This window comes from Papaver somniferum, chromosome 7, assembly GCF_003573695.1.
Source record: "Papaver somniferum cultivar HN1 chromosome 7, ASM357369v1, whole genome shotgun sequence".
NCBI lineage: Eukaryota > Viridiplantae > Streptophyta > Magnoliopsida > Ranunculales > Papaveraceae > Papaver > Papaver somniferum.
In genome coordinates, this window is record NC_039364.1 from 15,278,792 (window position 1) to 15,296,599 (window position 17,808).

Consider the following 17,808-nt stretch of genomic DNA (forward strand, 5'->3'; position numbering starts at 1 on the left):
AATTCTCAGCTTCCTTTATACGAAAAAGTCTGGCATCGGGATGACTTACACGTGCACTTAGAGCCCACTTTTATATGATTACCAATGTTAACCATACACGTGTACCTTACAACAACATTTTGCTATGACAGCCATTCGTTATCGGCGACACCATCATTGCTAATGGCTCCAGCTATGGACGAGCCGAAGCCCCGACTCTTTGTCTATCTTTTCTCCTTCATATTTCCGAGTATTTACAAGAAAAAAAGAAAATTAGTTGTAACCGCCTACAAAGTTAAAACCTCGTACTATTGGAGATGGTCCGTAAGCCAAGAAGTAATATATCTGTAAAGAGTTCGAACCTTAGTAAGCAAAGATCTAAGACTTTTAGTGCAAGCTATATTGGAGATGCTCTAACGACAAATACAGTATAAAATCAATCACACCTTGCATCTTGATTTGCACGAGTACAGTGGATTTATTTATAATATATATGGTAGCCAAAGAGAGATGCACTTAAATTAATCACATTAACAGAACCAATAATCAATGTCTAATTTTTTAAAGAAATGATGATGTGCATAAAACATATGGGCTTCTTTTAAATATAACCCACATACTTATTAACCATACTCCAAAAAATATAAGCTAAAATGAAAAGTCAAAAACTAATATGAAAAATCAAACAAGTTTTAACTTTTTGCTAATAATTAAATATCCCTCTTACTCAAAATCAAAATAAACCCTAATTTTGTTTCTTAATATACTTAAAGCAAGTTCAGTAAACCCAATCATTGACTGTTCTCTTGATAGTCTTTTAGGATCATCGCACGGAAATAATAGAGAGATGGAAAGGGAGAAATACCGTGAGCCAACTTTGAATTAGTCTTATCTTACTAGTATGAGATACATCGAATCCATATTACAGCATCTGCAAGAACTATATACAGCTGAAAAAGTTGATATCATGGCAGATGTCTCAATGAATAAGTTCTGTTCTTGTCATCTACTTGATTAAAGAAAAGTAATATTTCTAAGAAGGCGTGACACACTTGGATAGGTACTTGATGTTTCTCATGAACGTGTTCTTCGTTTCCTACCAAAGCATATAAGCCGTGCAACATGTAAATCATCTCCCACAATAACCAAATCCAAACACAGAGAAACCCCAATTCAATTTCTTTTCGTACCATTTCTAAGAGCATCATATACTCGTCCTGAATAAAAAAAATACTAAAGTAGTGAATTCAACTTGGCTATGAAACAACACAATCAATTGTTCCCTATACTCTCGATTATGAAAATTAATGGAGACAGTTTCAGTACACCAGATTCTTCTTTTTTTTTTGTTGTTGATGTTGATTTAGGGATTTAATATGAAATTATTTGAGCTATATTTAATAATTATATATAATTTTATGGGCTATATGAAATGATTATAAAGGTTTGTTTGATTACTTTAAGCAATTACTCAAACGGGCTATGGTTAATAAATGTGTAGGCTAAATTTAAGAAAAGCCAAACATATAGCCGATAAAGGCAGGAGGAAAGACAAGTTCTTTTATAATTTAGTTGAATTAATAGAGGTGAACTTCATAGATCCAGATATAGCTTGAGAGATTTCTAGGTCAGGAAATCATGGATATCTACTACTATTTTGGTGTATGTTTTATAAGTATGTGCGTAGTTAGATTAACACATTATGTGTATAGATGGAGTAACCCAAAATGTAATGGAATATCACCACCAGGTTTCCCTCTCATCGGAGAGACCATTCAGCTGTTCATCCCGGGCAACTCGTTAAATATGCAACGCTTCGTCAACAAGAGAACAGTTAGGTAATTACTCCCTCTGTTACTTTTTAATAGGCTGGTTTTCATAAATAAATGTTTCAAAAATATAGGCTGGTTTCCTAATTGGGAAAGTCAAATGCTACTTTGGTTTTGTGGGACCACTATTCTTTTAACTTCTTTTGACGACAAGTGTCATGTGACCATTTCACTTTACTTCTTTTGCTGACAAGTGTCATGGGGACCATTTCACTTCATTTCTTTTATTGACAAGTGTCATGAGGACCACTTTCAATGATTGGTTTTCTTAATTTCCTTAATTTTCTCTAAAAACCAAACCAGCCTGTTAAAAAGTAACGGATGGAGTACATTCTTTGTAGTAGTTTAGGATTTGGATTCTTTAGGAAAATTTATATCTTTTATAACATCATTTACAAACTAATATATGGTCATTTTTCACCAGAAACGTTGTTTCGGACCAGCTTGGCCGGTCAGCCAGTGGTAATTTCAAATGACCCAGAATTCAACTACTTGCAACAAGAGAGGAAGTTAGTAGAGTTGTGGTACATGGATTCGTTCACTACCATTTTAGGAAAACGATGAATGCAGTGACAACGAGTAGTTACATTCAGAGGTACATCAGAAACATAATTCTAGATTACCTCGGAACAGAAGCTTTGAAAAATCAGCTTCTCGAAAAAATTGAGGTCATTGCAAACCAAGGTCTACAGTCTTGGTCCACTCAATCCTCAGTTGAGCTAAAAACTTCTATTCCAACCTATGTTGTAAAAGGCGCTGGGCAAGGCGAGGCGCCAAGCCCAGCGCCTAAGGCGTCCTAGGCGAGCGCCCGAAAAATAAAAGAAAACACCAACATGCATAATTTGGCGCCTAGACGCCTTTTTTGCTTAGGCGCTAGTCCAGCGCTTAAAGCGCCTTAGCGCCAAAGGCGCTCGCCTTTCACAACATAGATTGCAACTGTAAGAACACATTTATCTTGAACGTTGGTGCTATGCCTGATTTTGTGTGCACTAGTAAATGGTTTTCTGTAGATAACAGATTAATTTTCGGTGCAGATGGTATTCGAATTAACGTTGATGGAGTTATTTGGTTATGATTCTTCGAAATCATCAAAATTCCTTAGTAAGATGTTCACCGACTTCTTTTCAGGTCTTATGACCTTTCCCGTAAACATTCCTGGCACTGCTTTCCACCGATGTATGAAGGTAATACTCTCTTCTATTTTATTTATGTAATTCATCAACAAGTTTACACTAGCTTAAACTGATTTCTAATTGTAACTCTGCGTGGTTTAAATATAGAACCGAAAAAAGGCTTTAGAGCTTATGAAGGATATTCTGCATGAGAGAATCAATTCACAAGGGAAGCGCCGGTGTGATTTTATTGATCAACTCATAGAGGACATGAAAAAGGAGGATTTCTTGACGGAAGATTTTGTGGTTTATATGATGTTTGGGCTTCAACTTGCCAGTTTTATGTCTATTTCTGCGAACCTGACAACAGCTGTAAGGTTAATGACAGAGAATCCTTTAGTGAACAAGGAAGTAAAGGTCCGTGCTATACATTCTTTATAACCATTTATTTGATAAGCAAAATTACGATTACAACAATTCACAAACATAAGCTTGAAAATATTCAATGGTCGATTCCTGGTTTTTGTAGGAAGAGCATGAAGCAAGTTTTAGAAGAAAGGAAAATGTGGATGCTTCACTTACATGGAAAGATTTTAAATCGATGGCTTTTACATCTCAGGTACACAATCTAAGTGCAAGAGTGCCGCATATTAGAAATGAGCACCCACAGAATTAAAACCAGTCCGGTTAAGAAAAGTTACATAAATCCATTGAGTTTATTTTTTGCAGGTACTCAATGAAACATTTAGGATGGCCAACATTGCCCCAGGGATTCCTAGGAGGGTGATCAAAGATATCCATATAAACGGTACTTGAGTAGTATTTTATTAAGAAAGAAAATGTGTCTTTAAGAAAGAAAATGTGAATTTAGCTCTAAAACTGTATTGCATATTAACCTTTGCAGGATATGTAATCCCAAAAGGATGGACACTTATGGTTGTTGCTACGGCTATTCACATGAACCCTAAAAAGTTTGATGATCCTCATATCTTTAATCCATGGAGATGGAATGTAAGTTGGATTTTTAAAGTTTGTTTAAGTTCTTTTGTTGGTTGATACTGAATGTAGAAAATATGATATCAAAGACTTAATGAACACAATTCGTAACTCAAACAAATCTCTTGTATTGATGTAAATAAACTCATGGCTTAACAACCTATTTATAGTTTAACAAACTTGACTCTCAAGCAAAGACTCTTTCCTAACAAAACAAATTCTAAAACAAGACTCTTCTAGAATATTCTGAAATCTATACGTAACCAAACTTTAAAACTGGCAAACTTGTTTCTCAAGTTTACTACACGTTCACAATAACGCGTAATATCTCCTACTGATTGTTTCCATAGATGACACCAACTTCCACTGGTTGCTTTCACTCAGACAGTAGCAACTCCACCTAGTTGCTTCCACAATATAATGTCAACTTCTCTAAGTTGCTTCCTCTTAACAGCATCAACTTCTACTAGTTCCTTTCACAAACTATATCTTGGTTTAACAACTTCATGTACAAAGATACAATTTATGAAAGGTGCAGTGTTATCTGAAGAAAGTATTGTGGAACACCTTGCCAAATAGTCCACAATACTTCCAGAGTCAAGGTGTGAAAATTGTATCTTTGGCAAACAACACAGAGATCCATTCCCAATGAACAAAGCTAGAAGAGCAGAACAACAGTTGGAGATTGTACACAGTGATCTGTGTGGTTCTATTGAAGTAACATCACATGGAGGTAATAATTATTTCATAACTTTAATTGATGATTTTAGTATAAAAGCTTGGGTGTATCAACTTAGACAGAAAAATGATGCTTTTCATGCTTTTAGAAGCTTTAAAGCATATGCTGAGAAGCAGATTGGAAAGAATATCAAGATACTAAGAACTGATAGAGGAACAGAATATACCGTTGTTGATAGTTTTATGGAAGAACATGGCATTCTACATAAATTAACAGCTAAATATACACCTCAACAAAATGGTGTTGAAAAAAGAAAGAATAGAACAATAATGGAGATGGCAAGAACTATAAGAAGAACAAAAGATTTACCAAAGAACTTTTGGAGTTATGCAGTTGATACAACAGTGTATTTACTTAATAGATGTCCAACAAATAGTTTGAATAATAAAACACCAGAAGAAGCTTGGAGAGGTGCAAGACCAAGTGTAAGACATCTGAGAGTTTTTGGGTGCATCGCTTATGCACATGTACCTAAAGAACTTAGAAAGAAGCTAGATGACAAGAGTGAAAAGTGTATTCTTGTTGGTTATAGTTCAGTAACCAAAGGATATAAACTTTTCAATCCTGTAACGGGGAAAATAATTATTAGTATAGATGTAATCTTTGATGAAGACTCTCAGTGGAATTGGAATGCAACCAGCTCAACAAGAGAAAATGTCAGAACAGTTCCAATAGCAGTTGAAGAACAAATAAATACTCAAGATGAAGTTATTAAACAACAAGAAGAAAGAAGAACTGAAGAAGCAACAACTGAAGTGGTAAGAACTGATGTGATACCACAACAAGAGACTGCAAGACCAAGAAGAAAATATGTTATACCAGCAAGAATGAAAGATTATGTGATAACAAGAGATGATGATACTGATGAAGAGGAGATTAATTTTTCTTTATATGGAGATTGTGATCCTGTTGTTTATAAAGAAGCCTCTAAAGATAATGGATGGGTACAAGCAATGGAAGCTGAGATAAACTCAATAAAGAAGAACAACACATGGGAACTTACAGAACTTCCAGAAGGAAATAACTCAATAAGAGTCAAATGGGTTTACAATACAAAGTACAAATCATATGGTGTTGATAAATTGAAAGCAATGTTAGTTGCTAAGGGATATAGACAAAAACAAGGAATAGACTATTCTGAAGTCTTTGCACCAGTTTCAAGACTTGATACAGTTCGAATGATCATTGCTCTAGCTTCTCAGAAGCAATGGAAGATATTTCAGATGGATGTAAAGAGTGCATTCTTGAATGGTGTACTAGAAGAAGAAGTATATGTTGAGCAACCAGCAGGTTATGTTATGGAGGGGAAGGATAATCAAGTGTACAAGCTAAAAAAGGCTTTGTACGGTTTAAAACAAGCACCACGTGTTTGGTATACAAGAATATATTCATACTTCATTGAGAAATGTTTTACAAGATGTCCACATGAGCATACACTGTATTTGAAAGCTAATTCGGCAATCATATTATAGTTTGTTTGTACGTGGATGATCTTATTTTTAATGGCAATAACTCAAAGATGATCAAGGAATTCAGGGAGGATATGGTGAAAGAATTTGAGATGACAGATCTTGGATTAATGTCATACTTTCTTGGCATTGAAATACAACAAATAGAAAGAGGTATCTTTATTAATCAATAAAGATATGCAGAAGGAATACTTAAGCGTTTCAATATGGATAATTGTAATCCAATTTTAACACCAACTAAAGAAAGGTTGAAGCTAACAAATTGTTAGATGAATCAGGAGAACTTGTGAACTCAACAGATTTTAAGAGTCTTGTTGCATGTCTGAGATATTTAACTGCTACAAGACCGGACATTATGTATGCAGTCGGATTAGTTAGTAGGTTTATGGAGTTACCAAGACAGTCACATCTACAAGATGCAAAGAGGATTTTGAAGTATGTCAAAGGAACAATTAGTTTGGGAATGCTTTTTACAATTTCTGAAGATCCAAAATTGGTTGGTTATATAGATAGTGATTAGGCTGGAGACACAGAAGGAAGTAAGAGTACATCTGGTTATGCATTTCATTTAGGAACATGATTCTTTTCCTGGTCATCAAAGAAACAACAAGTTGTTTCCTTGTCTACAATAGAAGCTGAATACATAGCTGCTGGAAATTGTGCTACACAAGTTGTATGGCTAAGGATGATGTTGAAGTCTCTTTTCAGTGAGGAGATTACACCTACAACAATAATATGTGATAACAAGTCCTCAATTTCATTAACAAAGAATCTGGTTTTTCATGGAAGGAGTAAACACATTGATATCAAATATCATTACATTAGAGAGCTTGTCAGAAATAAGGAGATTGTTGTTGAATTTTGTGAAAGTAAAGATCAAGTGGCTGATATATTTACCAAGTATTTGAAGTCTAATACCTTCATCTATTTGCGTGGAAAACTTGGAATGATTAGTAAGGAATATCTTGGTTTAAGGGAGGATGTTGAAGATTAAACCAAGATATAGTTTGTGAAAGCAACAAGTAGAAGTTGATGTTGTTAAGAGGAAGCAACTTAGAGAAGTTGACATGATACTGTGGAAGTAACTAGGTGGAGTTTCTACTGTCTGAGTGAAAGCAACCAGTGGAAGTTGGTGTATGGAAACAATCAGTAGGAGATATTACGCGTTATTGTGAATGTGTAGTAAACTTGAGAAACAAGTTTGCCGGTTTTAAAGTTTGGTTACGTATAGTTTTACGTATAGATTTTAGAATATTCTAGAAGAGTCTTGTTTTAGAATTTGATTTATTAGGAAAGAGTCTTTGCTTGAGAGTCAAGTTTGTTAAACTATAAATAGGTTGTTAATCCATGAGTTTATTTACATCAATACAAAGAGATTTGTTTGAGTTACGAATTGTGTTCATTAAGTATTTGATATCAGATTTTCTACATTCAGTATCAACCAACAAAAGAACTTAAACAAACTTTAAAAATGCAACTTACATTCCATCTCCATGGATTAAAGATATGAGGATCATCAAACTTTTTAGGGTTCATGTGAATAGCCGTAGCAACAACCATAAGTGTCCATCCTTTTGGGATTACATATCCTGCAAAGGTTAATATGCAATACAGTTTTAGAGCTAAATTCACATTTTCTTTCTTAAAAACACATTTTCTTTCTTAATAAAATACTACTCAAGTACCGTTTATATGGATATCTTTGATCACCCTCCTAGGAATCCCTGGGGCAATGTTGGCCATCCTAAATGTTTCATTGAGTACCTGCAAAAAATAAACTCAATGGATTTATGTAACTTTTCTTAACCGGACTGGTTTTAATTCTGTGGGTGCTCATTTTTAATATGCGGCACTCTTGCACTTAGATTGTGTACCTGAGATGTAAAAGCCATCGATTTAAAATCTTTCCATGTAAGTGAAGCATCCACATTTTCCTTTCTTCTAAAAATTGCTTCATGCTCTTCCTACAAAAACCAGGAATCGACCATTGAAATGCATTTGTTGCATTTCATCAATTTATAATAATTATTAATACACATGCTAAGAAGCAAGGAAAAGAGAGATTTTCCTGTGTTCTTGTTGCAGGAAACAGGAAAATACTGCTAGATCGCTTCTTATGCACAGACCCAGGAGCTACAAAGTTCCATTCTATCACACCCTGTAACGTTGCAATCTTGCCCAACCTATCAACAGGCAGTGCAGATTTATACGGAAGCATGTGGGATCCCGTTGGCTAATTTCATCATCAACGAAGCCGCCCCTCAATACATGAAGTCATTGGCGGTAAAATAATTTGATGTTATTAAATCCACTCTCCCTACCTGCTTCTCATTATCAGAACGTGAATTGTTCTTATGGCACTGTAACAGAATTCCACACTCTATGGACTTTCTCAAGGAAATCCCTATCAATGGGCTTAATCAGTCCATAAGGCCAAGACAATTTTGTGTTGTTCTCATGTACCGTTTTGGTATACCACTCTTCGATAGTGACAGTGTATGCTCTAGTTGCGGCCACCCTGTGGACATCTTTGGCGACCACACTTTGCATTGTGCTAAGGGTATCGGTCTTAAATTCCGACACGATCTTGTTCGGGATATCTTGTTCGATATGTGTTACAAAGCGGGAGTGTCCGCCAGGAAAGAAGCGTCTCTTGGACTTTCAACCACTGTCAAAGAACTAAAGCCAGTGGATATCCTTGTCCTCAATTGGATCAATGGGAGAGATATATGTTTGGACGTCACTGGGGTTTCTCCCTTCACAAGTGCATGCACACGCAACTTTACGCCGGGTCACGCCATCACTATGGAAATCAAGCGAAAATGTCAAAAATATCTTGACATTTGTACCACATATGGTTATGAGTTTTGGGTTCTAGCTTTCACTTCTTTAGGGGAACTAGGCGAGGATACAATTACAACATTCTGAAGAGATTAAGAAACAGTCTGACCAGTCAATATGTCAATCAGAAAATAGGTGGTTCTCTTTTTCATAGACGGATCGTTATTCAAAAAGTTGTTGGCGTCCAGCTTGTAGCCCGGCTTCCTACTACCGCTGTGTAACGACGCTTTACTCTTGTAAAAGTAAACCAAATTGTATTACCAAATAAAATAATTTTAATAATAAAGTAACAATTATAATTGCGAAAATAGAAAAATAACGAGGAAACCGCAAATGCAGAAAAACCTTGGGACCTAGTTCAGATTAAATACTCTCAGAATTAAGCCGTTATACAAAATCTAAACCAACTTCGTATAGTTGAGACCAAGCAACTAAGCTTATAGTTCACCTAGTTTCCTCAGTATCCATGCACCTCCAACTTGTATTAAGTCACCCACTTGGGAACAATTCCTTTGGTTCGTATTCCCGGGAACTTATTTTCCCTAGTCCAGTGGAAATTAAGTTGGCAGAGTTGGAACTACCTCCTTATTTTCCACCCATATAAATAGCATTTTCCGTCACTTTCTCTTTCTTCTCCATTTCTTCTCATCTTCCCCAAAATTCCGCCATTGATAGAAAATCACTAAGCATAAATCTGGGTAGTTCTCACTAATCTCTCTATGTTGTATCCTTAATTCTTGTGAAGATTCCTCTGTTCTTCCTCCATGGTGGTTGTTTTCATTATCTTTTTGATTGCTTTACCAAACCCTAGATTTTTTCTGAACCAAAAAAAGTTAGGCTTGTATGTATTTTTAGGTTTCTACATAGATGGGTAAAGAAATCCTCATGCTTGATTTGATGTTTCTCGACCAAAAGGTTAGGGTTAATAGAAATATTTGTACCTTCTAGGGTTAAATTAGTTTTCATCATCAGTTTGATGTTTTTTTTCTTCTATAGAAACAAGAATGATCTATTAGTTCTGAGGAGATTGATTACTTGGATACTGTATGACTAAATTTTGAGGAAATATAGTATAGGTGCAGATGAATTTTGAAAAATATTAGGTCTTAATAAAACAAGACCTCAGTGAGATAAACTTGGAGAATCCGACGGTGATCAGTTTAATTGAATCAGAGATGAGACAAACTTTGATTAACATCAAAATCGTGTCGGACTAATGAAATTAAGATACCACTTGGTCTATGATCGATACCCAATGAAATTAAGAATTGTAATGAAATTAAGATATTTCTCTTTTGGAAATAAGATCGCAAAAGATGTATTTTCCGAAGATTAATTATGTTCACAAAAAAATAATAAGAAGAGTTATGTTAATTGATGATAACTCTCTTTGACGTCCAGAGAAAACCATGAATATTGGTTTCTCTGTTTATTGATAGCACGTAGTGATAAGCTATCGATGAGAATAAAAACTAATTATGCAATCTGTAACCCAGAATGAAAAGTTTGTTAAAGAGAAAGAATTGTAATATGATAATCTTCCTCATTAAAACTTTGGGTAGAAATGGCAAGCAACGATTTACTTTTGATTGCTTGAGGACCTATCATCAGTCAATACACGATAAGCATGAAGGGATTGCATAAAATGAATTGAAATAAGAGCTAAATCAGTCTGATAACAGACGCAAAAAAAAAAAAATACTGATGCGGAAGCAATTCGAGCGGATTTCCCCGCTCTGATACCATAATAAATTATGAGTATCGAGACGGATCATCGATTACAGAAAACTAAATAAAAGACAAATTAAGAACACAAGAACTTAACGTGGTTCGGCACTAACGCCTACGTCCACGGACAGAAACCCCGTAGAGTGAATTAGATTATTGATCTCCAGAGAGTTTGATCATTCTGGGATAGGTTATATTTACATAATGAATCCTATTTATAGGTTTATTGAATAAGCAGTAAACCTAGAGCAACAAACTATCTTGACCAGGTACACTATACTTATCTAGCTACAATACAGGATTATATGCGAGAGACTTGGTCTTCCGATTATCTTCACATACTAACTTCCAACAGATTCCAACATGTGGCTTATGGAGCGGCTGTGCAGGCAGCAATTTTGAGTGGTGATAGTACTGAGAAGTTGACCTAGAAACACCACCATTCCTACCAAGAAGGAGCAAGTTTTCTCTACCTACTCCGACAACCAACATGTAGTGCTGATTCAGGTCTTTGAAGGGGAGCGAGCAAGAACAAGGGATAACAACTTGCTTGGTAAATTTGAGCTTTCTGGAATTCCACCTGCACCTCGTGGTATGCCTCAGATAACTGTTTTTAATGTGTCTGCCGAGGACAAAACTACAGCGAAGAAGAAGATGGTGCAAGAGGCAGAAATGTACAAGACAGGGGATTAAGAGCACAAGAAGAAAATCGAGTCCAAGAATGGTTTGGAGAAATCATTGTGAGCATTGTCTGTGCTTCTAAAACCTTGATAAATATTTATCAATCTTGTGATTATTCTCATGGCCAGAGGGCTTCTCAGTAGAAAGTTTAGCTGAGGAGAAGACAGATTTGTAACATTGCAGCAATATTCACATTCTGAATATAATATAACATTGATAAATATGAATTACACTTCCTCGGGATTTCAGGAAAGAAAAAAAAAACTAAACCAGTGCAGAAACCCCTAATCAAATTCATAACCTATCTCTTCTGTACTAATCTGTTTCATTCAACTCAATGCTACCGATAGAACCACTACCCTTCCTCAGTTTAACGGCCACTTACACTGTTTTAGTTGCAGTGCAGGCACCTATTTGACCTGTTAGCATTAATATTATCCTACCTTCAGTTCTGTATACTGAAAACTCAAATCCAACCTAAAAAGACCGACTCCTGTGCAAAAAAAAAAATTTGCAACTGTTTTTGCAGATATTTTTTTACGCAAGTTGTTTTTTGCACCCTGAACCATCAGTCTTTAAAGCTTATCTCTGATTCTACACTATACTCCACTTCTAGTTTAGACATATATGTAACACTAATAAGTGGATTCAAAACTAAATCTATCTCGTTTTTTTCTCGGTATCATAAAATTGAACGAAAAAGAAAACCCAGAAGAGTTAGTTTATTACCTTCAATTAAGAGCTATCCCAGCTTTTTATTTATTTTTTGCTCGGTTGAAACATTAAGAGTTAGTTTCAACAAAGCTACCGCAGCTTTGTTGAAACTAGTTCCACAGAAATCCCATATCTTCAAAAAAAGAAAAGAAAGGAGCAGACTTCGAGTAAAATATCATAATAATCTGACTTCACATCTTCAAAAATAATGCTGCAGAGTTGCATTCCAAAGGGTGTTCTTTTCGAGGATGCGATTTCCTGCGTAGATAGAAGATGCTGCTATCATGGAGGGGGAATACGACTTTACCGCTGCATAATTCATCAGACCCTATGCCGCCAACCAAAACATTGTCCTCTCCATCTCTGTATCAGCTTCAGCAGCGCCTTGACAAAGCTTAAATTCCATCCAAGCTTCTTCACAATCAATCTCTCCATATCTCGGATCTCTTTTTTGTTGCAATAAACATGGTTTGCTGCATTGAGGTATTTCTCCACTTTTGCCGCAGAGCCTTCTTCATATTTTCCGGACATGATCAAACAAGTCAACCCTACCAATTGGAATTCTTTTCTGGCGACAAAATTTACGTAAAGGTATCGATCCAGAGTATTGATCGCGAGAAAAGAGATATCTGACGTGAGTTTTAGTTTCAGATGAATCTGAAAAAAAAAGCTCCACGAGACTCATCCGCATATTCTTTTTTCTTTTTTTTGATCTGAGAAAAGAGAATTTTATTAAAATGTGGAGAAAGAATTACAAGTAAAAGTTACAAGCATAGAGGGAAACTGAAGTACGAAAAGAGATAACAATGGGATACATTCCAATCAGAATGGGATGTAAGTGAGAGGAACAATAGTATTACAACTATGTGTTAACGAAAATGCTATACCAAGAAAAGATGCAGTGGTCTAACCTGAAGTTAAAGTTTCTTTTGAAGGCTAAACTCCATGCAAGAAAAGACGCTTTGACATCGACACTTACTCATCCGCATAGTCTCATCGATCTCCGTTTGCATCTCCATGTTGTAATCACAATTTTGATCTTCTAGGAGTTTGTAGTTGTTGTGTAATTCATCGACGTACTCCACTACAGCCAAAGGGTTTTTGATGTTTTTTTTATCGATATCTTTTATTAAATTTTTTTTATATGGATATTGACCTAGAAAACAGAATAGAATAATATGCTTCATTTCTAACCGTTTCTCAAGAAAATAATGACCTTAAGATGGAAGTAGGACTCACAAGAAAAGTAATAAACCAATCCATACTCCTTGGATTTAGAGTCCAGCGCGGGCACCATCCACCCTAGTTATGAAGACCATAAGCAAGTCCAGCCGAGGTTGGTTCATTGATGATACGCATTTCATCAAGGCCAGCAATTTTATCAGCATCCATAGTAGCTTGACGTTAATAATTATTAAAGCAAGACGGGACTGTAACAACAGCTTTCTTAACACTTGAACCAAGATATGCTTCAGCAGTTTTTACCATCTTACTGAGAACCATGGCAGAAATTTTCTGCGCTGAAAACTCTTTATCCATTCCCTTGTATTTGACACGAATCATGGGATTGTCATCCAGGACAGGAATGACATTGAAGGGCCATAGCTCCATATCACTCGAATCATGGGTTTGTCAAAATCAACGAACTTACTAGCTACATTAAATACTCCATAATATAAGACACATAGTCAAGGAAATTAGCTATGTAGAAAGCTTATCAAAAATGGAGTTAGTAGGATTTGTGCCAACTTGATTTTTAGCAGCATCAGCAATAAAACATTCAGAATCAGTAAAAGCAACATACGAAGGAGTAGTGCAATTTCCTTGATCATTGGCAATAATCTCAACACGACCATGTTCCCAAACTGCTACACATGAATATGTTGTCCCTAAATCTATTCCTACTGCTGCTTCGCCTTTTTTTTCCAACCATCGTAACAGTACAAGTTCAATCAAAGAACAAACTCAAAAATGATGAAAACTCACACTTCCAACAGAGAACAGGGTTTAGCTTATACGATTTTGGCTAGTCATGTTATGTTTATTTCTGATTTTACTCGGAGGGGTTTAGGTCCTGGTTTGTTCAGTCTCTTGCTTACTGAGTCATGTGCTGCTGCAAACTATTACTCTCGCCGTGCATATGTATGATGACCACCGCTCTCCTGTTTGCTCGCTATGCTTCATTATTTCTGCTACTTCAACAGTGGGTGGAAATCTATCGAGTCAGCAGGTTATTTTTCTGCATCACTTACAGTTTCAGTCCTCTACACTTTTGTGCCGGCTGCAACCATCTTTCTGTATTTCATTGTATGTCAGTCCTTTATTTCATTTGTGTGTGATGTGGTATGCTTGTGTACAATCTCAATGTGTCTTTGCCAGTCACTTTAACCTTGAGAGGGGATAATAGTGTGAGGTCGTATCCACGTGAGAGTGTCGGTGCTTATGAGTGAATTGTATCGAGAGAGGAATAACTGGGTATATAAACTCGTCCTGTGTCTGTAACATGTAATCTTCCAATCAATAAAATAGACCCTTTTATCATCTCTTCACAATGTAGAGATTAGGGTTTCTCCATCCCTCAGTTGTGAAGGATGCAGAATTGCTTGTTCGCCTTTTATTCATCTTCAGAGATTTTGTTTGGTATCCAGCTCAATTTATGTTAATCTGTGACTTATTTGTCTGCATCTAGTTTTTCCCCAAATTACAACACTTAATACTTTTCCAGACTTGCAAGCACAGGTGACCCGGCTCTTCCAAGTTTTGGCCGTATAGATAGGATGCATTATTCTCCCTGAGATGTTACAATCCTTGGTTGAGTCTATGTGGAGATGGTCAGGGGAAAGTTTTACTGTTGGGTCCTTAGATAAATCCTGGATGATTAGATTATTTGCAGGAATTATTATCGATTGAGAAGGTGTAGATTTTTTTCAAACAAAACCATTAACTGCAAAGCACATCAAATACATTCTAACAAGACACATAAAGATTCATTTACTAAAAAAAAATAGCAATGCCCAAACGCAATGCGCAACAAAATGCTGTTAATTAGCATTTTGGTTTTTCCTGATAAAAAATATATATATACATATAAAATAACATTTTGGCTAGTTAATTAATTTCTATGTTAGTGCAGGTCATGACTGACATAGATGATCCATACTTACGGGAACGTCTCCACTGGTAGTTTTCTCTGTTACTTTATCAATTTGATCTAAATCTTTTGATACAAAAAGTACAGATATTTCAACAAGAATAGATAATCGAGCTTAGGTTTCTCCAAGCTCTAATTTTGCATAAGTTGTAGAGTGGATCCTCCATATGCAGCATGTTCTTAGGTTGGTTCCAGCTTAAATTTCTACAAGCTGCTTTTACAAGCCTCAATAACATGCCCTTGGTCTGAATTCAACAGATGAAACTTATGAACAAAAATGAAAATAGATAAAACATGAAACTGATATTCATGTCATTCTATATATATGTTTATGTGTGTTTCAACTTGAGATTGCGCAAACCTTTTCACATTATCTTTGACTTTATGGGAGTTTATTGCTTTTTTTTAGTCAGGCTATATTGCTTTGTTAATATGAAATTTGCCCACTTGAACTAATTTCAAGAGAAGAACGTGATGCATACTTTTAGTAACTATTTTTGTTTACATGCATTGGGGGTTGAACAAGTATATGAAAGCAAAGTCTTGGAAAGTGAGAGCTTTCTCAGAAGTATAAGGGAGTCTAGTTTGTTCGTACTAATTAGCATAGTTGGTAGATAATCTGGGGATCCAAATTTGACTCTCCCCATGTTATGTTAAGATACAATCACTTGAATAGGAAACAACACTGAAGCATGTCATCATTCATCAATAAATTTTGTAGGAACAAAAGTCAAATAGGCAGAGTTGAAATCCACAAATTTCATTCCTGCATCCTCAGCTGTAGATCACTTTTTGTATTGTTTAACAATGAGTCAGTTGTTAGGGATGGCACCGAGCCTGACAACAACAACAGCATCAATATTCATGTATTGAAAACCCATAATGTCCTTTTTGTGATGAGGCAGCAGGTACTCTTATTCATGTATGTATTCACTGTTAATATGCAATGTCTGTGTAAAGTTTGGTGCCAAATATATTTACTCTTTAGTAATCTGAGTAATACTGTCATTCTCTTACAACATAGCTATTCAGTATAAAAACAAGAGATACATTTAACACAACTCTAGCTCCCAACTGTCCCATTTTTTATGTGAATTCTTAGCAGCAACCATTTATGTATGATAGAAATAACACTCATAGTCTCAGCAAGTTCGACTCCACATAACTGCCTCAAACGTAATGCAAAACATTTCCAAGATGCTAGTTTTGCCGGTTTGGGTCTAATTTTTTAACAAAATCGTGCAGGAGAATGCTTAGCAGATCTGGAAATATCAAACAAGGACCAGGGACCTACAGCATGCAGAAGCTCTAGTGTTGCTTATATCGGTGTAGTGGATTTTTATTCTGCAGCATAGAAGTACGGATAACAAGGGAGGAAAGGAGGTTCTGACTTCTACTATTGGTATATATAGGATTTAAAAATACTTTTATCGGAATGTAAAACTTAAATTGGCTCTATTTTGGATCCTCAATGGTCATATGTCAGAAGGCAAGCATTTCAAGCTGCTTATGGCATTGCTAAGAAGTGGTTTAGTTATGCCTAGTGTATGAGGCTCCTGCTAGTTTTTGCTATATTTTTTACTAAAAAAATGCCATTTAGCAAAAACTGGCCTTGCAAGCCGTAATTTCTACTAGTTTTTGCTGTATTTTCAAAGATGGGAACCCTCCTGAGATGGGTTGGTGTTGATTTCAAGAGCAACCTTATATCGGTTGGAAGGTCCCTGAGGAGAAATCAACCAGACGCTTAATTGGTGGTTATATTGCTAACTGAATTGACTAAACAATCAAACAAAGTCGAACAAGCATATGATCATAACAAACATATCTGTCTTTCTCCAATAAACCCATCTTGAATTAACAGTAGATACACCATTAACAATAATTTGAGAAGGTTCAACAATTTCACCAGTAACATGACCATCAAGATCAGTAGAAATCAACACAGATTCAAATTGGTCAGGCCATAGAAGGAAGTTCGTATGATCTAATTTCAGAGATACAAAGTTACCAATATTATTAAAAGGTAGAGGAAAATAGCTTGAATTACCAGATACAGAAGCAGCGGAAATCGGTTGTTCGATTTGTGGATCTTGAATTGAAGATTGCGGAGGAATTGTTGAGTTATGTTGAGTTTGATTATTCATTGATCCTCTGGTATTCGACATTTGAAGTATGATGAAGACAACAAATCAAGATTTTGAAGAAATCAAGATCCAGAATGATTTTGAAGAACTTATGAAATCAAACAAGTTGATTAATGATCAGAAATTTGTCGAAAAATATATTTGATCAATAAGAAGTGAAGAATCACTAGTATGTGTAGAAAATTGTTACAGAATTTGACCTAGATCGTCCCTCTCGGATACCATGAAAAAGCTGTAATGAATGTGTGGATGCAATATTATTACACAGTAATGATCAGGTGTCTTACATAGATAGGGAGGAGAGGTATTAATACAGACCAATAGACTAGAATCAAGTCAATGAGACTTGACTTATACATGACTTTTCCTAATAGAAGCAAAAGAGTGGAAAGTGAAAGCTTTATCAGAAATACAAGGAAGTGTTT

General features: G+C 35.7%; 2 protein-coding genes and 1 long non-coding RNA gene across 3 annotated transcripts; 1 reads left to right on the forward strand and 2 right to left on the reverse strand.

Annotated features, from left to right (window-relative positions):
* The first annotated feature begins 2,368 nt into the window (after nt 1–2,368).
* LOC113294186 (cytochrome P450 87A3-like) lies at nt 2,369–3,997 on the forward strand. Its single transcript, XM_026542598.1, has 7 exons — nt 2,369–2,476; nt 2,843–2,992; nt 3,089–3,337; nt 3,450–3,539; nt 3,650–3,728; nt 3,825–3,931; nt 3,989–3,997. Exons 1-7 carry the CDS (start codon nt 2,369–2,371, stop codon nt 3,995–3,997), a joined length of 792 nt encoding a protein of 263 aa, XP_026398383.1.
* A 3,543-nt stretch (nt 3,998–7,540) lies between these two features.
* LOC113294187 (cytochrome P450 87A3-like) lies at nt 7,541–8,674 on the reverse strand. Its single transcript, XM_026542599.1, has 6 exons — nt 8,588–8,674; nt 8,446–8,484; nt 7,999–8,088; nt 7,810–7,888; nt 7,607–7,713; nt 7,541–7,549 (listed from the first exon to the last, which is right to left on the reverse strand). Exons 1-6 carry the CDS (start codon nt 8,672–8,674, stop codon nt 7,541–7,543), a joined length of 411 nt encoding a protein of 136 aa, XP_026398384.1.
* A 7,131-nt stretch (nt 8,675–15,805) lies between these two features.
* Nucleotides 15,806–17,615, reverse strand: LOC113292959. Its single transcript, XR_003331972.1, has 2 exons — nt 17,287–17,615; nt 15,806–16,076 (listed from the first exon to the last, which is right to left on the reverse strand). It is a non-coding gene; the product is annotated as an uncharacterized LOC113292959 (long non-coding RNA).
* Nucleotides 17,616–17,808: the final 193 nt, after the last annotated feature.

Coding starts and splice junctions, on each gene's coding strand:
- LOC113294186 (XM_026542598.1), top strand. CDS start 2,369: ATGAATGCAGTGACAACGAGTAGTTACATTCAGAGGTACATCAGAAAC. Junction 3,338..3,449: donor TAGTGAACAAGGAAGTAAAG/GTCCGTGCTATA, acceptor TGGTTTTTGTAG/GAAGAGCATGAAGCAAGTTT. Junction 3,729..3,824: donor CAAAGATATCCATATAAACG/GTACTTGAGTAG, acceptor TAACCTTTGCAG/GATATGTAATCCCAAAAGGA.
- LOC113294187 (XM_026542599.1), bottom strand. CDS start 8,674: ATGCAAAGTGTGGTCGCCAAAGATGTCCACAGGGTGGCCGCAACTAGA. Junction 8,089..8,445: donor GTTCTGATAATGAGAAGCAG/GTAGGGAGAGTG, acceptor TGGTTTTTGTAG/GAAGAGCATGAAGCAATTTT. Junction 7,889..7,998: donor CGATGGCTTTTACATCTCAG/GTACACAATCTA, acceptor TATTTTTTGCAG/GTACTCAATGAAACATTTAG.